The sequence below is a fragment of the Argentina anserina genome, chromosome 3 (genome assembly GCF_933775445.1).
Source record: "Argentina anserina chromosome 3, drPotAnse1.1, whole genome shotgun sequence".
Classification (NCBI taxonomy): Eukaryota; Viridiplantae; Streptophyta; class Magnoliopsida; order Rosales; family Rosaceae; genus Argentina; species Argentina anserina.
The window spans coordinates 31,858,562-31,885,491 of NC_065874.1; the positions used below are offsets into that span (position 1 = coordinate 31,858,562).

Sequence of the window (26,930 nt, forward strand, 5' to 3'; positions counted from 1 at the left end):
TGAGTAACTAATTAAAAACAAATATAATAAAAAATTAATCAATAACATTAAAGGGTACGCCACATAGACTATGTACGAGTATATATAATAATTTCTCAATTTTCTGAATGCACTAGTCTTGATTGATTTTGTATATGTCCAATCAGAAAAAATATTCACATCATCATGTTGAGGAAAATATTAGGATTTGAGGATGAAGTTCAACTATTGATGATTATAAGTCAGTTTGGTTATGATAACATGTACTTTGATAATATGTTTTATTCATTACACTTGTAAATGAACTCACAATCTAGAAATCCATGGGATCATATAGCTTATTTAGAAGATACATATGCTAAATACTTCAGTCTCCAGTACGTACGCGTGTATATCCAAGCTTATAGGACTTCGATACATATCTATCTGAGCTAGTTGATTTTCCTGCAGTTGAGTCTAATCTCACCATCAGATCCGGTGAGAGGCTTCATGTTACCCATTTTGATCATTGAAGCTCCAAAATCAACCGCAAAGTCCTGCGGGTTGTTAGCGTAATGCTGCACCAGGTTATCACTGTCACCAGCATGGCAGCATCGCCTTTAAAGAGCTCCTGGTCAGAGTGGAGCTGACCCTTTTTCTCCAGAAAAGCATTGCAGTAAACAGTGTCAAATCTGGCTCTTGTTGAATCTAGTGGTGCTATGTGTCATCTCCACCGTTCGAAGGACAACTCTGCTTTAGGGAGGTTGCAAAGTCAGGGTCTATGTTGGTTTCGTTGTAAATCCTGGTCCGGAAAGTAGTGCACCTAACTAGTCCGATGGTGTGACCAGCCGAGAGAAGGACCAGGTCTTGTACGTAGGTCTAAACTATGGGATTGAAAGTTGGAAAGAAGTTGAGGGAAGTCGAAAAACGGAGGAGGAAGGTTTCTACTGGCATCATTTGTGCTTGCAGTTGTTGCTGTTGGAAAGAAGAGATCCCACATTTAAGAAGTGACAAAGAAAATAAAGCTTATAAGTGAGTGGATAATAACCAATTGTACCGAGGCCTTTTGTGATTAAAACCCAACACCTGTGAGGTGGTTAAGTTAAGACAATATCGGTACAGTTGGTCCACGGGCCACGCTTGTCGCTGTTTAACATGGTATCAGAGCGGGTCCCTCTTCAGTCGCACCTCCAATCTTTCGTGGGCCCGAGTTGGGTGCCACTTTGTCATGCCATCGGAGGATTTCCGATTGGATGGCCATAAAGTGTCGTTGGTTACTGGACTTTAGTTTCTTTCATCCCAGTATGTGGGATGTTAATCTGTCACGTGCAGACCTAAAAATTAGGTTGCACGTGAGGGGGCGTGTTGGAGAGGATAGATCCCACATCTAAGAAGTGACAAAGAAAATAAAGTTTATAAGTTGGTGGATAATAACCAATTGTACCGAGGCCTTTTGTGATTAAAACCCAACACCTGTGAGGTGGCTAAGTTGGGACAATATCGGTACAGTTGGTCCACGGGCCACGCTTGTCGCTGTTTAACATGGTATCAGAGCGGGTCCCTCTTCAGTCGCGCCTCCAATCTTTCGTGGGCCCGAGTTGGGTGCCACTTTGTCATGCCATCGGAGGATTTCCGATTGGATGGCCACTAAGTGTCGTTGGTTACTGGACCTTAGTTTCTTTCATCCCAGTATGTGTGATGTTAATCTGTCACGTGCAGACCTAAAAGTTAGGTTGCACGTGAGGGGGCGTGTTGGAGAGGAGAGATCCCACATCTAAGAAGTGACAAAGAAAATAAAACTTATAAGTGGGTGGATAATAACCAGTTGGACCGAGGCCTTTTGTGATTAAAACCCAACACATGTGAGGTGGTTAAGTTAGGACAATATCGGTACAGTTGGTCCACGGACCACGCTTGTCGCTGTTTAACAGTTGCATCTCTTCTGCCCAACAGTACTTCATAGGAGTAGGACGGACCTCCCATCTAGTTAACAAAATCACAATTATATAAGAATATTGGGAATGTTTCATGACATGTACGTGGTATATTAGACTTTCAATCTAAATATAAATATCCATCTGATCAAGTTTAACGTAATCATTTTAAAGATCGGAAGACTAGCTTATCATAGTACTTAAAATCTCAACGGAGTCGCGAGCTGCAACAGCTAAGATGTCTGCACAGGAGACCACATTTCCATGGCAGTCGCTGTTGAGAGTTGCTTTAATATCCTCAACTACGTCAAAACCTCTAATGGAGTTCAGATTTGGAGCTGCCGTCTTCTCACCAGTGAAGTTATCAGTGTCATCCAGCAAAATTGATCCATCACACCCCTGCAATTACAACCCCAGCCCTAAGATTATCAAGAGTTCATACTAATCTATGTGCCGCCACATCAATTAATTTTCGAATATTATTAACTAGTGTTGCATGAACGAATGTTTCAAATCTAAAACAAAATTCAACCGGCGGTTGGATATCTTGTAGCTCGATCAAATAATTGAAGTTTAAGATGGGAGAGAATATGATAATAACAGTATTATAAAGCTAAGTTAAGCTAGACTCTAATTAATGCATGCTAACTAGTAACTAGTTAACAAAAATTGAACAATAACTACTCCAGCCTAGCTTGAACATACGTGAACCTGGAACTCACGTTGACAAAAAGCAGTCATGGAAGTGAAGTCGTAGTAGCGATGCTCCAATACGAGCCTCACGATTAATCGCTTTCTTGACCACTGATCTGATGATCGGTAATGCCTGAGGACAAGCTTTCTTATACACATCAGGAACGAGTTGTGCTGTAGTACATGTAGGGATCATTACAATAACGATCCAAACTGAGACAGATTGACTGGCCATAGTTGGTGTTAACTAGATACTTGAGATATAATTAACCAACTCTGAAGTGCATAAAAGATGGAGAAGTGTGTGTTCATATATAGTGGTCAGGTGATCATACAATAGTGTTATATATCTTCCCCATGCCATGTTTACATCAACACATTCATATTAATATTTTCATGTATCCGATTTCAATGGTAGATTAATTCAGAGTTTCATGCATTGTTTAATTAATAATCAACAGAGTTTTTTTTTTGAAGAGAGAATTCATTCATATAATAGCGCTGGTAATTCGTTGATTCAATTATTTGTACAAGGTTGCACTGCAGAGATCGTGGACTTCCTCTAACCTCTTCATCAACACACGCATATAGATATACTCGAGTAAACTTAACAAGCAAGAAAAACCAACGCTGCTAATTAAAAACATATCCGCAAGAAGAAGGGGAGCCACGTACTAACCCAAATTAAAATCCAAAAGTATCATTACAATGGCTAACTTGCATGCAAGAATTTCATGGGCTTGTAGCTTCATGAATATACAGAAAAGAAAAAACTTTCGCGACATACAAGAAAATATAGGGACGTTCATCAGTTTAGCTAGGCATTTAGCATACGCTTTTAGCCTAGGGCGTATTATATTTGGATTGCATTTTAAATTAAAATCACCGAAACTCTTTAGCTCCATCTCACAGTGCGCTAGACAAGTCAGCTGAAACAACACATAGTACGTCTCCAAGAATATACATAATGAAGTTTGATGATTATAGTTGTATATCAATTCTAGATATTGTATGTTTACTGCTTATATGCATGGGTTCCTGCTCAACTGTACTATCCAAAATATTTTCTTCAACTTAATTTGCAGAATTGTCATTCTAGCTTTGACATCTTTAATTTGTTTAAATTAAAACATCTATATGGTTATCAGGTTGATTTTCTTCGATTTTCTTGACTTCGATTTTCTTCTTCAATTATTTTTTGTCATTACTAATTGATTTTGTACGTGAAAGCCCAAAACTCCTATATAGTGGGTTATCAGGTTCACGATTTGCGAATGCATGCCTTCCGGTCACAAGGACGCTGCATATTGATGCATGGCTTAGAAGTTTACTTCTCTCCCATGAGAGAAGGACCTTACAATCAATCAAATAAGTTACAAGGATTGTGAGCTGTTCATCCATTAACAATTTGTTTCTCATCATTTAGTTATTCCTCCATGATTAGTGTGGTCTGTAACTAGGAAACGTTTAGATAAATTCATTCTAGCACGTACTTGGAATAATATGGGGTATCCTACAATGTTGCCCCTTATTTTTGACACACCCCAAATAGAAGGAGCAATTATAAAGATCCTTGTTGTATAGTAGGACTCGTTAGTTCCTACCTGAAAGTATGTTAATTTATATGTTTGATAATTAGTACCTAATTAACTACCGACCTCCGGCTAGCGACGAGCGAGTCTGGGATACATACAACGTAAACGCACTGGTATAAAGTACGTATAAACTCAATTGACTTTAGTATTAGTTATGCCATTGTTTCAATATCCCCCAGAAGTCAATATAATCAGGATTCCATTTTCGCCGTCTCTTGTTTAACTCGGAGAATTCAACAAACGGTATTTCAACTATTAGTAATCTAATTTTTAGTATCTCACATTTTGAAAATTATCGCGTTAGCACCTCAAGTTTTTATTTCAGCCTAATTTTAGCTTCTTCCATCAATTAACATCATTTGTGGCTTTATTTCCCACCAATTTTTAAGGGCATTTTCATGACTTCATTATTTTTCGATTTCATCTTTCATTTTCCTCCAATTTTAACTTCTATTAAAAAAAACTAAGTTAATTAATTCACATAATTTCATTATAAAATTAATAATCATTCTTTATTTACCACAACTATTACAAACAAGCTAAAGTTCACAATTACAAAATAAACCAACATATATTTCATGTTGTATATGTCCATCAACCAACAACCATATTGTTATAATAATATGCTCCAAAACTCTATCATAAATTCATAGGCATTTAAATGTTTCAAAAACAAAAGAAAATGCTTATATAACAATTGGTTAATTTAAATAGTATAAAATGTTGGCTATAAACTAAGTGAATTAGTGGAAAATAAAATGACGAAAATGCCTTTAAAAATTAGTAGGAAATAAAGTTACATGTGAGGTGAAAGTGACTGGCTGTGATGGACAATGATATATTAGTTTTGGCACTAGGTTTATATAGAATTTTAAGTGAAGTTAGATTGTATTATTCCTCAGAACAATTAAAGATGTATTTGGCAATGACATAGTATTGCTTTTGGCCTACAATTTCATGAATGAGAAAATTATATTATGGATTTCCAGAATTTGTTAGATTATTTAATTTTTGGATTTCAAATTTGTTTATTACATAAAATATACTTAACGATGGCAAATATTCCATCGCGTTGTATGTAAATGTGCCACGACACAATTCCTATTTGCAACGGCACATTTTCCGTCTTAAGACTTGCGACGACAAGGCTTTCCTGTCACCAATTATTTTAGTGATGGCGAAAAACCGTGGCATCTAGTAATTGCGTTGCCTATTTTAGCGACGGTTGATTTGTCGACGCAAAGCCGTCGCCGTTGGTCTTTTGCAATGACAAATTGACTTTTGATGACGGTCGCTCGCCGTGGCAATCTGAATTATTTTTTTGTAGTATTAATTTACGGAAAGAACTAAAATTAAACTGAAATAAAAACTTGAGGTACCAATGCGATAGTTTTCAAATGTGAGGTACTAAAAGTTAGAATAACTAATAGTTGAGAAACTGTTTGTTGAATTTGCCCACTTATTAAATTTATAATGAAATGATGTGAATTAATTAACTTAGTTTTAAAAAAAATAGAAGTTGAAATTGGAGGAAAAGGAAAGATGAAATCGAAAAATAATAAAGTCACGAAAATGCCCTTAAAAATTGGTGGGAAATGAAGCCACAACCGATGTTAATTGATGAAATTAACTAAAATTAAGCTGAAATAGAAACTTGAGTTACAAATACGATAGATTTCAAATGTGAGTACTAAAAGTTAGAATGACCAATAATTGAGATATCATTTGTTGAATTCTCCCCGTTTAAATTATTGCAGTATGCAATAATACAAGCATCCCAGCTCTGCCTACACTGTTTAAATTAGAGCTATCGATCAATGGATCCAACAACTGAATTCGTTAAATTATCTGCTACCGCGTTCATCTCTCTACGGTCTACATATGTAATGATTTGGCAATTTACTTGGAAAATTTCAACATTGACTTTGCAAATTTAATCATCTTAATTCACCGACAAATGCACGCACGTCTGTAGGTTGATTGCTATCTAGTGATATATATATATATATATATATATATATATATATATATATCAGAAAGATTTGTCTAATATTACCTACTCCTCTTTCAAAATCAACGGGTACGGGATAATTAATAGTTTTTGTAATCAATCAAGCAGTTGGCACATAAAACTAGCTGATTAATTTGGAATGGTACAACTAATTAACAAGTTAACCAAATCTAATTTTAAATTGGGTGGATCTGCAAAATTATCTGTTTATTACTATAACAAACTGTTTCTTGAAGCACTTCCCACCATGAGCCATTTGACAATAAGAATTGTTTCCCGTGCCATTTTTCGTGAATCTTAGATGTTTTGTCAATGAACTTGTAATTAATAATGAAAAATATTTATCTATTAATATTTATCCATTAAGTAGTGCAGCCATACATGTATCATAAGTTCATAACACAAATAAGTCAATTCATCTTTAAAAACGGAGAACGTGCCCCACGCGCTAGGTTTTGGAGAAATGTTTATCGTCGTTGTTTGTGTCTTTCATCCGGCCTGCGCCAGCGCTGGTTTCTGGCCTCACTGGCGTGTGGTTTGTGCAGTCGGACGGGACGGTCTTGTACTCCTGTTTCATGATCGGAGATTCCGGTGGAGTGGATCTGGGATTAGGCCAAAAATTATAGCGGTGTTTGCAAGGATGGGCGAGTGTGGTGGCGGAGATGGTCAGGCCTTGCGACGGCGGTTGTAGTTCTTGTCCCTGTAGCGGTGGGAAGGGAGATTGGAGATGGATCTGGGAAGAGGGACTTTGTCACAACCCAGAATTTCAAATGATAAAAATTTGAATTCGAAGTCATGAAAACTCAAAAACAATCTCAAATATATTGAAATCATCTTATCATAACAGTGTATCAAAGCTGAGTCCACATCATGACTCAGTCAACTGGAATAATACACAACTAATGGAAATGTAAAATTCACTCAATCCTCACCACAAACAGGAGAATGAAATCTTCGACAATATTTAGCGAAAGCCCTCTAATTATGTTAATCCATAGCTGCATAATTATCTCATACACCATCGAATAGGTGCACCGAGATTGTAAACACAAACCCGGTAAGTTTTGCAGCTTGTATGAGTGAATCAAGAATACAACTCGTATATAAACACAGAAGAAAATACTGAAAACATTTAATTATAAATGTACTCATGAGTCATTAGACGGCCCATCTGGTTGTCCAATAATATCTGAAAATATACTTGCTCATGAGAAATCGGGCAAACCCTCTGTTTACCCAAATACATTTATAATACGTGTACTCATGAGCGCTGGTACTCATTTGTTACCCCTCATGTAGTACGCCACCAGACATTGGCCAACCACTTGCTACCCAATATCCAAAAATATGGGTACTCATAAGCCGGTAACCCATCTGTTACCCACAGAAGAAAATACTGAAAACATTTAATTATAAATGTACTCATACTCATGAGTCATTGGATGGCCCATCTAGTTGTTTAATAGTATCTGAAAATATGCGTGCTCATGAGAAATCGGGCAACCCCTCTGTTTACCCAAATACATTTATAATACGGGTACTCATGAGCGCTGGTACACCTTTGTTACCCCTCATGTTAGTACGCCGCCCGACATTAGGCAACCACTTGCTACCAAATATCCAAAATATGGGTACTCATAAGCGTTGGTACACCTCTGTTACCCCTCATGTTAGTACCCCTGCAGACAGACTAGAGCTCTAACTGAATCGTAACTGTCGCCCGGCCAAGGCTAGGTTCTGACATGCCAACACGTCTGAAACAGGTCCACAGACCACAAAAACGTTTTAACATAACTCAAGTTAAAACCACGTACAAACAACCATCACAAGTTATTGTACAAATCCAAAAGACATGCTCAAATAAATAAATATCAAAGCTATAATAAACTCATTCACAAATGGAAATTATGACAGTATATAATATAACAAACCATATATATATGTACCTATTTTACCAATTATACACATACACAATCCATAAATCATATACATATCATAATTCATTCTTTTTAATTAAGCGTAATTATGAATCACTAAAACCTTTTTAAAAAAATTTATTAAAATAGTGTTTCACTTACCCATGAACCGTAGACGATCAAGTTCACGTAATTTAAACCAAAACATATTTTTTAAATAATTTTTATAAACTAATGATGCAACGACTATGGTGACAACTCAACTAAATTCAATAATTATAATATTACTTCGATCATGATGATCATTGTGAGGTTTACTCACCTTATTTCCTGCGTGCAACTTCCGCGACACTGAAAGTAGTTTTCTAACTCGTTTCGTCGGTCACCTAATAGCCTGATAAAATGCTTAGAAAATGATACGTAAAATATCAGGTGACGATTTCAGTACAGCTAAATGTTGTTCATACAACATTGTTCACATAACACTTTTCATGTTTTACTGTTTTACTAAACAATGTTCCAATGTATTGTTTACTAAAACACTGTTCCAATGTACTGTTTACTAAAACACTGTTCCAATGTACTGTTTACTAAAACACTGTTCCAATGTACTGTTTACTAAAACACTGTTCCAATGTACTGTTTACTAAAACACTATTCCAATGTACTGGTCACTAAAAACTGTTCACAGTATTGTTCATTGTTCACTGTTCGCCGTAATTGTTCATGAATAATGTTCACAATACTATTCATGCAGCGCTACTGTTCACCGACCGCCACCAATGACCACCAGATTTCATCACCACAATCTAAATGACATTCCTAACAACTTCCTAGTTCACCACAAAGTCTAATTCTGAGCCTAAACACTTGAATTTAACAAGAATCGAAAAGCCCCAATTTAAAAACCTAGAATTTCTTTTCTTCGATTCTCCTAGCATACAACGATTGAGGTTAAATCTTTTAGAGGGTTTGTAGTATGGAAGGATACCTTCAAAATTGGACAAGAATCGTACATATTGGTTGCCGGAGGAGGGAGATCTGACGAGTTGAAGTTCGGCGAAATATGCTTTTTTGGAAGAACTTCCGGGCTTCACCGCTCCTAAACGGCGGCGAGATGGCGGGTGGCGCTACCACCAATTGACAGGGGATGCAGCAACTTTTCAAACGTGACCAGTGAGCCACTCTATGGTGGCCGGATGGCGGAGATCCGGCGGCCCAAAGTCGGCTGCTCGGGAGAAAGAATTTCTGGATTTTTTTCCCTTTTTCTCTTCAATTTCCCTATTTATACTATTTTACAAAAATGTCCAAATACCTTTTGATTCGTAACTTCTTCATACGAACTCCGATTTAGGCGTGCCACGTGTCCATGAATTCGTATCAACAAGCTCTACGACTTTCATGTAAGAAGTTTTCTAAAAAAACTAATGAGTCAAAAGTCAACTTTTAGACTCGCCAAATTGAACGTTTCCGACCGATTAATATTTCGAACCCTTTCGTTTTCATCCTCGTCTAATAAAATTGGACAATGACCAACTTAATAATATCGTGTAACTCATTGGAAATTTAATACGAATTTTCAGAGTATTACGGATGGTATATATGGTGATGATGTCTTTTGGTGTATTCAAAGGATCTCCACGTGATGACAGAATATGGGATTGTAGGGACCACGCTGCTGCAGCAGAAACAAACTGTCTTTGACTTGGGCTACGACGCGGCTAGGCTTCAAGGATACTTTTCTGCAGGGACCACAACTGGTTTGGTTCTTCTTGTGAGTTCTACTTGGTGATGGGAAATTCGGGTTTTACGATTCAGCGAAATTCGGGTTCTACGGTTTGGTGGTGGTATTTGTTATGATATCTAGGGTTTTACAATTCAGGGATTCAGATATGTGGTAATTTGGGATTCAATAATGATGGTACGGAGTGATTTATGGTAAACTATGAGATTCAGGTTTTCAGATGCATATTCGAAATATCGAACTTGCTCTGATACCAAGTACAATTTAGGAATACGATATGAGATTAATGCTTCGATATATTATTCTCCAATGTCAGATGTATATATAGAGATACAAGTATTATCGTAAAAGGAAATCTATAAATACAAGAAAAGTAATATTTACATATTATTCTACACGTTATGCATCAAGGTGGCAGCTCAGATCAGAACAATATAATATGGTGATCCGGCTTTCCGGGGACTCTGGGAGTCAGCCTTACTGGTGATCTTCTGGCGGTGGTAGCCGGAATGTTGCAAGGGCTGCGGCGGAGCATGTGCACCTTTTGAAGGTTATGGACGACATTAGTCAGGTGGAGAAGACAAGCGCGCAACAAAGGTCTAGTTTGCCTTTTGACGGTCTGGCATGGTTGAAGTATAAGCCCAAATCTCAGATTAAGAAGAGCCAGATGTTCGAACGTATAATATAAGCCAATTGCATGCATTTGACGTACTTCAAGCTGTTAAACTAATGAGTAGGTACAAGAAATTTAAGTATTCTACATTTGTTTAACTTCAAGCGGTTAAGTTGAAAATGAAATGTTAATTAGTGTTATTTGAAAACCCTAATTCGATTCACTTCGGAGAGCCATATGTTAGAATCCCTAACTATATATATACAAATGTATGAGGCCGGTGAGGAGTGAAGAGAATTGAAAGATGGAGCAGAGATGACCAATATAACTCTCACTGATATGAGTCTCTTTTGTATGAGAATCGACACCAAGAGAGCGCGATTGACCAAGTTAATTGTTACTGCTATATAGGATGGAGCCAATTAAGGTCTTCTTAATTACTATGTTCAACTCATAAAAAAGATGAGTAATTTCCGATGAAAAATTTAGCCCTTTATGCATGGAACAAATTAAGCAATTTGGGTCCTAGAAATGGATTTAACGCTTGATGAGCCAATTTTGTAAAGTGGAATAAGTCGATGCATGCATATATATTATATTATACACTGCAATTATATATCTAAATACACCCGACCAAGAATGGATCATCTCTTGGAACAGGTCTAATCATATATTACCAGGCTCTATCTTGATCAGTTAAAAGATCAAATCAGCTAAATATTATATATGAAGAGATATTGATTAAAATGAACAAGTGCAGGGCAAGTTTCCCTCTATATAAACTCGAAGTCGTAATGTTCAACACTCATTCGATCACCAGCAAATCAAAGAACTTGCCATGGCTCCTCTACGATCTTTCCTAGTCTGCCTTACAGTTTTAGCTGCCTTTGTTATAACACCATCGTCAGCGCAACTAAATGCTGGCTTCTACGACGAAGTCTGCCCTGAGGCACTTCCAGAAATTAGAAGAATTGTCTGTCAAGCTGTCGATGATGAACCGCGTATGGGAGCTTCTCTACTGCGTCTGCACTTCCACGATTGCTTTGTAAACGTAAGTTTAATCTGAAACGAAACGGATCCGTCGTTCCTAAAAACGCTAACTTATCATAACATATATATTCGTGTTTAATTATATACGTACGTACTGTTGGACACTTTAGGGTTGCGATGGATCAGTTCTGCTAGATGACACTTCGAGCTTCACTGGTGAGAAGACAGCCGCACCAAATGCTGGGTCCATCAGAGGATTCCAAGTGATCGACGAAATCAAAGCAGCTGTCGACAAAGTTTGCAAGCGTAGTGTTGTCTCCTGCGCTGATATATTAGCCGTTGCAGCTCGTGATTCTGTAAACCTTGTGAGTGCATGCATTACCGCTGATTCATACCATGCACAATATACTTTCTATTAAGAGATCAAGATCGAACCGAAGCCATGAAATTGAAAGCTTAATGTTATCTGTGTGTGTGTGTGATTCAGCTAGGAGGTCCTTCGTACAAAGTACAACTGGGCAGAAGAGATGCACGAACAGCAAGCGTAAATGATGCGAATAGAGGCCTGCCTCCCCCATTTTTCAGCTTCTCACAGCTTCTATCTAGCTTTCAATCTAAGGGTCTTGACCTCAAAGACTTAGTACTCCTCTCAGCTGCTCACACCATTGGACAAGCTCGCTGCACTACCTTCAGAGACAGGATTTACAATGATACCAACATAAACGCCAAGTTTGCAGCTTCTGCCAGACGAAAATGCCCATCAAATGGTGGAGACAACAAGTTAAAGCCACTTGATGCAACCCCAAGGAAATTCGATACAACGTATTTAAATTCCTTGTTGAAATTTAAAGGCCTCCTACACTCTGATCAGGAATTGTTCAAGGGCGACGGAAGTGACAGTGATAAGTTGGTGCAATACTATAGCGCGAACCTGTACGAATTTTTTAATGACTTTTCCGTTTCAATGATCAAGATGGGTAATATAGCGCCTCTTACTGGAAATGCTGGTGAAGTGAGACGCAACTGCAGGAAGATCAACTGATAACTAAACGTCTAAACATATGCTCAAAAAATAAAATATGTAGAGGAACTATTATATTATCTTGGTGTTCATGGTCGAGTGTGAATGTAATCTGGTTGTAAATGTACCCGAAGGGAAATTATCTTTATTCTTGTTCAATAATAAACTCTTTTTGAATTGCAAGTAAAAATTTGAATGCGAGTACGTACCCTCTCCTCTTCTTCACTCATTTTCCATCTAGAAGCTTAGAATCAAACTTCATTAACTTATATGATGGATTTAAGGCACACCATATGAGAATAATGAGATAATTTATTAGAACAGTACGTGTTCTGAGTTGAGCTTGAAAATATTTACTTCGATCTCATGCTAGTATATAGAAGATTTTCGTGTATGTCTAGCAAAGCAAAGGTTGAAATACAGGATAAGAATATAGCTGTGACAGTGTTAGTTATATAATTCAGAAAATAGTTCATCAGAAACAAAGGTGGCACTTATAAATGAACAGACTACAGAAATATTTAAAATTAAACTAAAATATCATCAAATTAAAAAACTGGCCTATATCAGTCTCTTTTCAAACCACCGTAATCTATTAATGTGAATAGACGCGTGTATACATCTATTAATGTGAATAGAGTTGCATATACACGCGTTCTCTGCAGAACTTTCTACCATGATCGAAAGGCTTTAGAAGTTTAGAATCTTTTGTGCTTAACATATATTGTAAAATAGTTTTCCAGAGTTTTTAATGTGAACATTATCATAATTAATTTAATCACAAGTCCAATTTTACACCCATCGTGTTACCTTGATGTGCAAGGCTCCGGAAACGTGAGTATACTTGGACATCTTCTATTCTTAAATGGTGAACGATTCCAACCGATTGAACATTATCCAGCTTGACCAGGTTAACTTCATCAGTAAGAAGACAAAGATGAATACATATTATACAGAACCGTACTTCTTGTTCTTCATACTCTCTAGAAAATAAGATTTACTAGTATGACAGTACGACCGTATCATGCAAGAGGGCAATACTATTAAGCAAAAGCCAAAATACTTAGGTACGCGACTACATCACAATACTAAAACGAAACGAAATCCAGGTCAACAACTCTGTTCGTGGACCAAGTCTGCTGTGAATTTGATGGTGAATTCAGACAGAAGATTACTTTATTAGATACGATCGTAAGACTAAAACGTGATGAAATCAAGATTAACAACTCTGTTTATAAACCAAGTCTTACTGGAACTTTGATGGTGAATTCAGATATAAGATTACAGAATGAGAGCCGAAGTCCAAATCCCTTCAGAACTTGCGGATCCAGGAAACTTCTTCTAGGGTTCTTGGCTATTCCTTGGAAATTGACAATGAAATAGGAGACAAACAAGAGACAACTAATCCATGGCCTAACGTACAACTTGAGTTTCTTATATGTTTATACAGTTGACATTGGACAATTTCCTTCTGCTTCCTTTTCATATGACATGATGAGAACTACAGTGCGTTTAACTTCTATTTGAGATCTGGATAGGCTAGCTAACTCCCATGTCAGCTTTGATTCAGATGAACTAGGTAATAATAACTTGACTAACACTTCAAATACCCTATTTGCATCACCCCTCAGAGTACTAAGTACTAACCTAATTTTAGCTACAACTTCACATCTGCTCAAGCAACCACTGAATTATAGAAAATTGACAAATTTTAATTTTCATTATAATCACAAATAGATCGAAAATGCATCTAGTTCAAGGATTACAAGATACATAGTAAGTGATAAGAATTTACATAGCTGAAACAAAACTTAGCTCAAAGCCTCAAGCTTGGTGAATGTTGTGTATAGCTGCAGTGATGCTTTTACAATCAAACTCCATGATCTTCATCCAATTCTCAAAGTCCCCAATTTCCTGCAATACAAAAACCAACATTAATCACTTGCAGAACAAAATAATCCACAAAAAAAGACTGAAATTGAAGTCCCGACCTTAATAGCAGTGTTGATGGAATTAGTGACGGAGAGCCACTGATCCGTTTGCTTCGTGAATCGGGTAATGGTGGCCGCTAAAGCCCGAATCTCATGCTCAATCCGCTTCTCGTTAACAAACGACTCTTGCACCCCTCCGTTCACCGCCTCCACCATCAGCTCCGCCGCACGCGCCGCCTTCTTGATCGCGTCCTTCTTCGCTCTGTCTGCTCCAACAACCCCAATCTAATCAAACCCTAAATCGAAACCCTAATTTCAACCAATTTGGGGAAACCGAGTGAGTCACTGACCTGTGCGTTCGCGGAGCTTGAGGGAGTTCTGGTGGTGCTCCTGGACCAATTGAAGGAGCGCGCCTTCTAGGCTGCCTGGTTCCGGTTCCGTCGTAAAGGACGCCGACGACGATGACGGCACGCCGGTGTAAGCGAGAGGAAGAGAAGACTGGGTGTACATAGCTCAATCGAGTCTGAACAAAACGGTTGCCGTCGGCAAAACTCGTATTGTAAGTCATTTATGGGCCGGCCCACTTTTATTTTCCAATCCCTGATTAACGCTGATGGGCTTAGAATCAGGAGTTGGGCCGTTGGGATCGGGATTAGGCCGTTGGGGTCGGGATTATTCAGAGATGTCGATTTGTTTTTTCGATAATAAAAGAAAAAACAAGCACAACAAACTAGTAGTCAGTGAGATCTCGATTGTTTTTGACTTATAACAACAACCGAAAGAGATTGTCTGATAGGGAAGGCTGCATGAAAAAGTCTAAAGGTGTTTGCTTGAAGATGAAGATTTTAGTAGGTTGGTTAGTTAGGGTTTTAGCCCCACTCTTATAAATATTATAGATCAAACTCGTTGATTTCAATTATAAGTGTGCGATTTAAGCATGCAAAAGCAAGCTTACGTACTGAACAGTTATGATGAACGGATGAACGGACGAACGGACGAAAATCGACCTTATGATTGGTATGTAAGAGGAGGATTAGGTGGTCTTTGAAGTTTGCGCTTTCTATTTAATAGAAACTAGACTATTACTTAAGAGTACTTCGTTCTCCATTTTCAAGTTTATTAAACTAAGGTTAGGCAATAGGCTATTACTTAGAGTTTGGTAAACATAGTAATTTAGAATGCAAATCTTATCATCAACTAACTATAAATGCTCTAAATATAAACTACGATAAAACACACTTCTTATTCAATGAAAGGATAATCGAGAGCATATAACTAAAGCCAAATTTTCAAGCACACTTCTTATGTAAAAATTTTCAATTTTTCTTCTCCAATTAGTAGTCTAGTATATGATATGATATGATAGTGGCTTAGTCGGATGATTAGAAAGCGAGTGCTAATTCTCCATTGCATCTAGTCCGAGTAGTCATGTATCGTGACTCATTGCTAAAATGACCAACATATATTATAAAACATCATATACTTGATTCGGGAACTTTCAAATTGGTGGGACTGCATATTTTGCAACCCGTACGCTTATCCTCGAAACAGCTGGAGATCTCTACTATATAGTCTATGCATAATTAAGCACTCAAAAATTACGAGCAGCCTCATCTTTATACTATGTTTGAAGTGACTACGAGTAACCTTTTCACTGCTTAATTAGAAGTTTGACTGATATATGATTCACGTGTTCAATTTACTCTTACAAGTACGTACTTACTATAACTTAATTACAATCCTTCAACAAAACTGCTTCTTTGTACGAGTACTTTAACTGGATCAACCTCATTAGCTTACCCGATCGAGGCCCCGAGGGCACATTGTTCTGGCTTCTTATAAGAAATAACCACACACGAAAATTATATATTAATATGTGGAACATATGTAAAGCATTGGCGCCCGGCCGCAGTACCAGCTTTTGATGGGTGTGTGTTTAAATACGATCGCTATGATCTGATGTTTGAGTCAACTGTGACCGTCTCATCTCAATGAGCTAGCGCAATTCCATGAATTCGGACAGAAAAACTACAAGAACGATCGGGAAGCCGATCGTTATCGTGAATTCGTGATATCCAGCAAGACCGATCTGTAGTACGTACTGTTTCTGATGTTTGTTTTGCATAGCATGCACCTAACTTTCAATAGTTGATGGATTTGAATGGATTGATCCCAGCTACCTTACCAAACTATAGGATGCTTAAGTGGATCTATTACACAACAGCACAGCTCATATCCAATCAAACCCAGGCACTAATAACGGTATTAGTAGAACTATAAATCTATTATAATACGAAGTACGTGTACATGAAGATTTTTGGGATCCATATGACATTAATTATTATTGGAAGTGAAAATAACATAAGAGTGTTAGGGCGCTATAATATGACGTCATCGAGCGCCGCAATCTTATGTGGTATGTTATATTACATTGTCATATCAATAATTAAAATTATATAAAAATATTATTTTAAATAAAAAGATAATTATACCCTTATTAATCTAATGGTTTTAAATTATTATAAAAATATATTTTTTTGTTCTTTTTTTATCATTTTTTAATCACAATAATACTTGTAAAATATAATTTTAAAAATTAAAATTTACAAAAATATGCTTGAAATATGTGTGTGCACGTGCGAGATATATATATATGTGTGTGTGTGCAAAATATATTTATTTTTAAATTTCAGATTATGTAAATTAACTACAACATTTATATTTAGATGAAAATTTTTGATAAAATTCTTTTGATTTTCTCTAAAAGCGAATATTTTTTTGTTATGGTATAATCTATTTAAGAAAATATGTAAGGTAGCAAATGTTATTTTCATAGAGTATACATATTTTAATTAATATCACATTTAATACAATTATGTTGATGATAATATTTCTAGTGAAAAATATGTCAATTAAGATTCATGAATTTTTTATTTAATTAATTTACATTTATAATTATTGACTAGAATAATTAATACAATTACCATATAGGCACCACACACACATAGAATTAAATATTAGCTCAACTCAAATTTCTATATATAGTTCATAAATAATTGTAAATTTTTTTCTAGTCTAACCCATTATGAAATTCTGGCTCCGCCCTTGTCCAATTGCATTATAACTAATTTATACATACACTAGACCGATATATAAATATATATATATAAATATATATATATATATATATATATATATATATATATCATGAATGTTGTCGATTTCAAACCCTTGCTTATCATAGCTCATAGCTAGAACCAAAAACTATTTGCCTATATCTAGTGCTCGCCAATAATTGGGACATAAATCATCACCCCCTAGTACTGATAGTAGCCGACAATATCTTTACTTAATTAAACTAGATATTATACAATGTTAACTCGCAAATGAACATAGGTTTCTTTCTTGAGGGAGTGTCTTCATTAATCCAATAATACACATATCTTGTTAATCTTAGTGACAAATCTTCTTAATTGCGCGCATATGCTTCTGAACTGATAGGTTATAATTAGGTTGGTAATTAAGGTTTATGTTGATCTTGTTTAATGATCCTTCAATCCATGCCATTTTCTAGCAAGCTCTCTTGTTCCTTGCCGTTAATTCATTATCAATAATTGCTGGTTTTACCATTCTAAAGGAGCTAAAGATCGAATAGGGAAAGGACATAAGAAACTCGAACTGAGAAAAGTCTTCATACTTTCATATTAAATTTAGTCGATCGTATTCGCATTGAGCAGATTCCTCAGAGATATATAAAATATGGCAGCAGGCAGCATGGCAAATTGGCAACAATTCTCAATTCACAATCATCGAGAATAATTGACAATTCAAGCTTGCTACGCTGAATCGTTCATCTCATTGTGAGACTTTTGCAACATCGTTCTCCTTATTAGTAATTTGATTTTACGTTCTATCAACTATTTTGGCACTATGGCTTTGTTAGTTGTCCAGGAAGAACCCAAAACGAATATATTCTTGACAGAGCAAGATATTGAAATATTGGTCTCTAGCCATTTCCCTGCATGGTTTCTCCATCAAAACCCTACAAATTTCCAAAACAAATTAAACTCAGTGGTCCCTTAATAATAATTAAACAAATTACTATGTGTATTCTATTTGACTATCCTACTAGTTCATTAACATAAAGGTTTCGGGTTATGCCCCTGCATGTAACCTTATTCAATCAATCTCTTAATTTGTCCTACTTTTAATTATAAACTATGCGTTAAAATTCAATGCCATGAAATGTAATACTAGTCTTTTGGATTAGGTAATCTGCGGTGCCAACCCCTACACCCTCCATCCTTCTTCCTCTATATATACTTCTATTCCACCACAATTTTTTCTAACAAAACACATTTATCCACTGTCGTTCCGTTATTGGTTTTGAAAACAATGGCTTCAGCCATGAGATTTTCTTTCTGTTCCGCACTGGTCCTAGTCATGTTCACTGTTCTTGCTGGTTTAACAGGGAGATCTTGTGCTCAACTCTCGACGAATTTCTACTCAGCAAGCTGCCCTAAGGTTTTAAGCACCGTCAAGTCTGTTGTTCAGTCAGCAATCTCAAAGGAGAACCGCATGGGGGCTTCTCTCCTCCGCCTTCACTTCCATGACTGCTTCGTCAATGTAATTTCTACTAATTTTCGATTATTTCGTATAGTTAACTATATGTATGCATTTCTGCTAGTTCAAACTCTTCTCATGCATAAACTTCTACTGAGCTCGATCAAGCTAAATGCTAGTAAATCCAATTATTTATAGTCATTGACTCATTGGTTTCTTTCAACGAAAATGAATTATTTTAAGCATGTTTTGTTAAGGTCATGTTTGTTTAAGCACGCTTTCTTATCTGATCACAGGCTCGGTCACATCTACAATCATTTAGGATCATCATGATTTAATATTTATATTTTAGACCGATATTATTGACGTACGTACTATGAAATACTATTTACGAGCCACTGGCTAATGTGCCTTGAAATAGCATGTTGTAACGTTTACAGCAATCTCTTATTTTCATCAAAAGAACGTTTACATCAATCGCCAATAGGCTAATTGATTATAGCAGCATTCAGCTTCAAGACATGCATGTGTTGGTATATAGCAAAAGGTACTCAACTGGTTTGCAAATGAAGAAAGCCTAAATCCTCAGCATTGTCACCATCATCTTTAGCTTTTCTTTGGAAGAATAATTGCATTGACGTACTGCATGCGTGTATACTCTTTCCAGCTTCACGAACAAATTTTACCTAATCTTGCTGTCTGTTTACATGTCTGTGAAAGTCATTAATATATAATTGAGATTAAAGTTTAAAAAAATCACTTTAAGACTAGTTTAAGGCTTAAAAAGCTTAATTAATGCTATTTATATAACGTTTTTGTTTTTCGTTTAGACAGTGAGGTTTAAAAAAACTTACGCATTTCACATCTATAACTACATTTTTCACTTATTTTACTATGTCTTAAAAATAATTTTTTAATAATATTTTTATATATAATGTGTTTAAATTGATGAAAATTATTTAAAAATTTTGGATTATGAATTTCATTATATCTAAATATAATATATTAATAAGTTATCATGTATATTTATTATTTTTGTATATATATAATTATATATTTACATATTTAATTATTAATTTTTTATAATTAAGACTTCTGTTTTATGTGCCTAAATCGTAAGACTCAAAAGCTTTAAGAACCCCTTTGCTTTTTATAACATTGATTTAGATTCTGATAAACTGATAACGTACATATATACAGGGTTGCGACGGATCGGTACTCCTAGACGACACTTCCTCTTTCGTTGGTGAAAAGACAGCACGTCCCAACATTAATTCGCTTCGGGGATTTGATGTAGTTGATAAGATAAAAACCCAGGTCGAAAAAGCATGCCCCGGCGTTGTTTCGTGTTCTGATATCCTTACTATTGCTGCTCGTGACTCCGTTGCGATTGTGAGTTGTTCTAACACATTCAGGTTCTGAGTTCTCTCACTTAATGAACACTAGATTAAACTTGGCCGGTTTGCTTTAAACTTTTGCAGCTTGGAGGGCCAAGCTGGAATGTTAAACTTGGAAGAAGAGATGCCAAGACTACTACCCTCGCTGCTGCCAATAGCGGCGCCATCCCTTCTCCTGCATCAAGCCTAAGCAGCCTCATCACCAATTTCCAAAATCAAGGCCTCTCTACAAGAGACTTGGTCGCTTTATCTGGTAATTGCCAACATATCTCATATTTGAACGAAACTTCGCTTGTAATTATTCAACATGTCTTGGTTTGCAATAATTTGACAAGTTATGTTAGCTACGCTGTCAAAACATAACAAAACATGCATGTCATATTGTCAATACATCCCATCTTTCACGGTCCAGACTTTTAATAGCGCACTTGCTTTTACATGACCATTCCAGGAGCTCACACAATTGGGAAAGCAAGGTGTACAGTTTTCAGATCACGCATATACAACGAAACCAACATCGATACTTCATTTGCGAGAACCAGGCAGAACAGTTGCCCGCGCACCTCTGGATCAGGAGACAACAACCTTGCACCTCTAGACACTCAAACTCCAAATGGCTTCGACCCTAAATACTTCCAGAACCTCATCAACAAGAAGGGTCTCCTCCACTCTGATCAAGTTTTGTTCAATGGTGGATCCACGGACTCCTTGGTTAAAACATACAGCGGTAGTGCTCAGACCTTCCATTCTGACTTTGTTAAGGCTATGATCAAGATGGGAGATATCAAGCCACTCACAGGATCTCAGGGTGAGATTAGGAAAAACTGTAGGAAGCCTAACTGATCCTCGGACATGGAGATGGAAAGCCGATCGTAAGCTAAAGCAAGCAAGCTGTGATTGATTAATCAGCCCGCAAGTTACTTGGGATGTAGTTCTTTTGAATTCGAAATTAATATTTCGATGGAGGTGTGTTTGAAAAATTACTGTTACCTTTAGGTAATCTTTCTGATCATTTAGATTGGAACCTTTCCATGAAATAAAATCTGTTGTACAATTTTCGGCCGCAAGCACAAGCACCGGTACATGTGCCAGTGAATTAGTCATCTAGCTAGTAATTATGTGAAAAAAAATTCCATTGATTTGGCATGCCATCACAAATGCACCCAAAAAAGGTAATTTTCATCACAGTAAGTGGTCGATCAGTAAAAGTCATCTCAACTATAAGATCCAATTTTGTAAGACGCATATAGATGCAGATCATGGTACTTCATGCATGGTATATTACAACACTAGGATCAGTCTCTAGCTATACCAAGCTAGATGAATGACAGGATCATCACAGATTAATGAGAAGTTTCATGACTTTCATCAATTCCTTAATGAATAGAAATAGGTTGGGCTAGGCCCACCTTTTGAATGGCCTTACTACCACTTCAGGTACCCAACTCCATGAATGATGCGACTCCTAAAATTAATTTTCGGTCATGTTTAGTGTACAACTTGAGCCCATGTGAAAACTTTAGTAAGAGTAACCTGTTTAATTAGTCTTGAGGAATCAATTAATTTGAAATTGTGAATCTACTCTTCAACACGATGCAAGTTTTCAATTGTACGTGCAGGCATGAGTAGGCGAGTAGCTAGCACCTCATATGACTTTGTTGAACAAAGCTGAATTATATAAAACAACGGCACTGTACGAATCAATTAATATTGTATGTTTATGGTATTTAGTATCTATGAAACCTCATGGGAGACTATTGCATGTTCACATCCAACTAATTAGAAATAGTCAATGCTACAAACATTAATGGAGAATCTCAATCAGAACTTAAAATCTATTTTAACTAGTATCGACTTGTGTAAATTTTTACGAATTACACAATCACTTAAAAAAACTTGTTAGTTTTAGTTAATCTACTTCCCATTACCTACAATCTTTACCTGATTTTCTAAATTTTGTTTTATTTTTCTTTCGTGGTTTACCATATTATCTCTCCCACATATTATTTTCTCTATTTTGGAGATTTCAAAAATTTAGTGAAACTGTTGGTACTAACTAAAGTCACACTTCTCATTATAGTAGTGAAAATATCTTAGCTAGTTGAAATAAATGTTAATGTAATTTGTCCAAATAAGTGATGATACAATCAACTGATAATCAATATGCAATCACACTCACTTATTCAATGACTAATTTTTTGCATGGTACCAGCATTCGAGGGTGGGTAGATATAAAGTTGAAAAATATTATAATCGAAGAAGCAAATAGCAGATTAGAGAGGAACCACAATATTAGCATGATCGACAACAATATAAATCATAAGATCGCAACATTAATAGATCTACAAATAAACTCTGAATTGCAATGAACTCTAAGAAAGTTGAAGAACTAATTACACATGTGACTCGCACAATATCAGTACAAATAATTATAAAGTGTGTGAAATATGCTCTCTCGTAAATTTTCAAAAATTGAATAATTCCCGTTAATCAGAAGTGCGCATCAGTGCTTTAAATCCTCCACCTCAAATTAGTGATTAAATTTCAAACGTGGGGATTCACGACCATCACCCCTTTTGTCTCCCTCTAACTAGTTTTTATAAGGTTTCAGGCCTTTGTTTTCAGTTGCACAGACTAACATGCATGTACTAATTAAACTTCATTAAAGTCTAGGTCAAGCCCACACGTGCAATGGACAATTTTGCCGGTGTATATCTTTGTAAACCCTAATGAGAATACCAAACTAAACTATAGCACTACGATTTCACAATCTTTGGAATTCTGCAACCACACGAACTCCTGGATATATAAGAGCCAGAGCTATACATAAAAACCTTAGATCATAGCTCCGAAATTTCGAATAATAAAAATTTAAATTTGAAGTCATGAAAATTCTAAAAAACAATCTCAAATATATTGAAATCATCTTATAATAACAGTGTATCGAAACTGAGTCCACATCACAACTTAATCGATTTGAATAATACATAACAAGTTTATACCTCAGTAAAAATCACTCAATCCTCACCGTAAACAGAAGAAAGAAATCTTCAGAGTAAGCCCTCCGAATATATTAATCATCACATGCAGAACTATCTCCTACACCATCTAATGGTACACCGGGATTGCAAACACAAACCCGGTAAGTTTGTCAGCCTGTATGAGTAAACCAACAGTATAACATACATCACATACAAAGGAAATATGACAGATAACATTTAAAGACAAACGTACTCATGTGACACTGGACAACCCATTTGTTACCCAATATCATTTAAAAATATGTGTAATCATGAGATACTGGGCAACTTATCTGTTACCCAAAATCATTTAAAAATATAGGTACTCATGAGACCTAGGCAACCCATCTGTTACCCCTCATGCAGTACACCGACAGACACTGGGCAACCCATCTGGTTACCCAAAATCATTTAAAACATGGGTACTCATGAGACCTAGGTACCCATCTGTTACCCCTAATGCAATACACCGACACACATTGGGCAACTCATCTGTTACCCAATATCACTTAAAAACATGGGTACTCATGAGACCCAGGCAACTCATATGTTACCCCTCATGCAGTACACTGGCAGACAGACTAGAGCTTTAACTGAATCGTAACCAACACCCGGCCAAAGTTTGGTTCTGATTATTAACAACAACGTCCGAAGACCAGAAAACGTTTTAACAAGACTCAATGTTAAAACCACGTACAATATAACAATCAACACATGTTTTATGTACTACAACCAAGCGACTCTTTTACAACAATATAAATATCGTCACCACATTATAATCTCATTTTTTAAAATAAGGACTGTAACATATATAATATAGTAACCCATATATATGTATCGTATTTATTATTTTTGTACACATGCACAACCCACTATATTATATAGATGTCACAGTTCACTCTTTTTAAGAAATCGTAAATACGAGTCACCGCCAATGATAGACTTGTCATAATGAGATTTACTCACATTCACCATAGTCCATAATCACTAAAACCTTTTAAAATCATTTATTAAAATAGTGTTTCACTTACCAATGAACCGTAAATAATCAAGTTCACGTAATTTAAAGAAAAACATATTTTTAGAACAAATTTTATAAGCTAGTGATGCAATGACTATGTTAACAACTCAAACTAAATTAAATAACTATAACACTACTTCAAACATGATGATCATTGTGAGGTTACTCACTTTATTTTCTGCGTGCAACTTCCACGACAACAAGAGTGATTTTCTCACTCGTTTCATCGGTCACCTAATAGCATTATAAAGTGCTTAGAAAATGATACGTAAAATCTCAGGTGACGATTCATTACAGTTGAACACTGTTAACAAAACATTGTTCATGAAACACTGTTCATGCACCGCCACCATTCCGGTGACCACCGATGATCACCATAATCTAAACAACATTTCCAATGACTTTCTAGTTGACACCAAAGTCTAAATCGAATGCTAAACAGTCCAATCTACGAAGAACATAAAATCGGCACTATTCACAGACTTTAGAAAAAGGAATCGTCGATTCTCCTTGTGTGTTTTGAAGATAAAATTGTTTTAGTGGGTTGATATATATCCTACAAGCTTCTAAACACAAAAATAATCACCTTAATTGGTTGTCGGAGGAGGGAGTTCTCCTCACTTCTTCAAATGGAACAGTCGTATTGTTTCTTCCTTTTTGGGCTTCCAACAGCTCGAATCTCTCCCAAACATTAACTCATATTGGTAGGGGACGAAGAGATGGTTCCAACGCCACCGGTCTCACTCAATTCCATCGTCGGACAACGGAGATATGGCCGGAAAAAGATTCGACAACAAAGAGAGAAAAATCAGGTGAACAGTAACCGAGCTAATTTTAGAAAAAAAAACTTATTTTCTGATTTTTAATCTCCTATTTTTCCTTTTATACTCTTTCCAAAAGCGGAAATTAAACTTCTGTTGCTAGAAAGTTTCACATACAACATCTGATTAAAGCGTGGCGCGTTTACGAACTCGTATTGACGAACTCTACGACTTTCATGAATGAAGTTTTCTGAGATTCCTAACGGATAAAAAGTCAACTCTTGATCCCTTATGGTAATGTTTCTGAGTATAAATCGCTCGAACACTTTCGTTTTCTCCCTCGTATTATATAATCGGATTACCACCAATTTAAATATCTCTGAACGATAATTAGAAAATAATTATAAATTTTTGGGATATTACATAGTGAGCTTAATTAAGTTTATATATTGCATTTATATTAATTGGAAGAGGATATATATTTATACACACGAAACTTTTCAGGTGCGGACGTCCACAACATGCAGATTCCGCTATTTTGGTGACCGACGACGCAGAATGTGCCAACTGCACTTCCCTCCTCCACGCGCTTCTGTCTGTGCCGGCCGGAATTTGTACAGAAACTTGAAATTTCAAGATTGGGTCGCTAGAATCGCCGAATTCGTACGGTGCTTACGTCCGCACCTGTAACGAACTGTATATATATTGTATATACACCAGTTTTGGTGCGGATTTCCATTTTTGCACCAGTTTTCAATCGAATTTACTCATCTTCACCATCTAGTATCTAGATAATACTGTGTAGATCATCTATGCAAAATTTCAGCCAATTTGGTAATCGTTAAAACCCTTAAATTTTCATTTTTCTGTTAAAAACATAAACGGTTCATGTTTGATAGAATTATGTCTGTCTATTTGTTTTTCGAGTTTGAGGTCCTTAACGATTACCAATTGGCTGAAATTTTGTAGAGATGATCTATACTATTATCTAGATACTAGACGGTGAAGATGAAAAAACATTCCATCGAAAAATAGTGTAAAAATGGAAATCCGTACCTGAGAAAAAAATAATATATAGTACGTATATGAGAAACGAGATTAGGTTTCCTAAGTAACTTTAGTACATTAACTGAAAAAACAATCCTCTTAATAAAACATTTGAAAAGTATGGATTTGAGAAATTTATGTTAGATTCCCCAATTTGTGTGCTTCTTCATATATTTCTAAGAGGAGTGTTAAGCATCTCACGTCATATTGACACATCAATAATTAAAATTATATAAAAATATCATTTTAAATGAAAAGACAATGATATTTTTAGTTTTAAATTATTATAAAAATATTTTTTTTCTTTTTATCATTTCTTCTTTTTATCACAATAATGTTTTTAAAATATAATTTAAAAAATTATAATTTACGAAAATATGCTTGAAATATGTTTGTGCACGCGCAATATATATATATATATAGACAAAATATATTTATTTTTTAAATTCAGACGATATAAGGTAACTACAACATTTATGAAATGAAATATTCTTTTGGTTTAAGATGAAACTTTTGATAAGATTCTTTTGGTTTTTTTTTCTGAAATAGAATATTTTTTTATTAGGGTATAATCGATTTAAGGGAATATGTAAGGTAACAAATGTTATTTTTCCTAGAGTATAAAAATCTTAATTAATACCATATTTAATACAATTATTCTATGGTAATATTTCTAGTGATAAATATGTTAAGATTCATTACTTTCTTATTTAAT

The 26,930-nt window shown here is 35.8% G+C and overlaps 3 protein-coding genes and 1 pseudogene across 3 annotated transcripts; 2 read left to right on the forward strand and 2 right to left on the reverse strand.

The window, feature by feature from the left end:
- Window positions 1–375: 375 nt before the first annotated feature.
- On the reverse strand, window positions 376–2,820 carry LOC126786806 (cationic peroxidase 1-like; annotated as a pseudogene).
- Window positions 2,821–11,255: 8,435 nt separating this feature from the next.
- Window positions 11,256–12,676, forward strand: LOC126786799 (peroxidase P7-like). The gene is made up of 3 exons (XM_050512726.1): window positions 11,256–11,515; window positions 11,625–11,819; window positions 11,942–12,676. Exons 1-3 carry the CDS (start codon window positions 11,303–11,305, stop codon window positions 12,494–12,496), a joined length of 963 nt encoding a protein of 320 aa, XP_050368683.1. The 5' UTR covers window positions 11,256–11,302; the 3' UTR covers window positions 12,497–12,676.
- A 1,503-nt stretch (window positions 12,677–14,179) lies between these two features.
- LOC126786803 (biogenesis of lysosome-related organelles complex 1 subunit 1) lies at window positions 14,180–14,932 on the reverse strand. The gene is made up of 3 exons (XM_050512732.1): window positions 14,757–14,932; window positions 14,467–14,672; window positions 14,180–14,389 (listed from the first exon to the last, which is right to left on the reverse strand). Exons 1-3 carry the CDS (start codon window positions 14,914–14,916, stop codon window positions 14,300–14,302), a joined length of 456 nt encoding a protein of 151 aa, XP_050368689.1. The 5' UTR covers window positions 14,917–14,932; the 3' UTR covers window positions 14,180–14,299.
- Window positions 14,933–18,768: 3,836 nt separating this feature from the next.
- LOC126786798 (peroxidase 4-like) lies at window positions 18,769–21,433 on the forward strand. Its single transcript, XM_050512724.1, has 4 exons — window positions 18,769–19,032; window positions 20,170–20,361; window positions 20,451–20,619; window positions 20,818–21,433. Exons 1-4 carry the CDS (start codon window positions 18,802–18,804, stop codon window positions 21,207–21,209), a joined length of 984 nt encoding a protein of 327 aa, XP_050368681.1. The 5' UTR covers window positions 18,769–18,801; the 3' UTR covers window positions 21,210–21,433.
- Window positions 21,434–26,930: the final 5,497 nt, after the last annotated feature.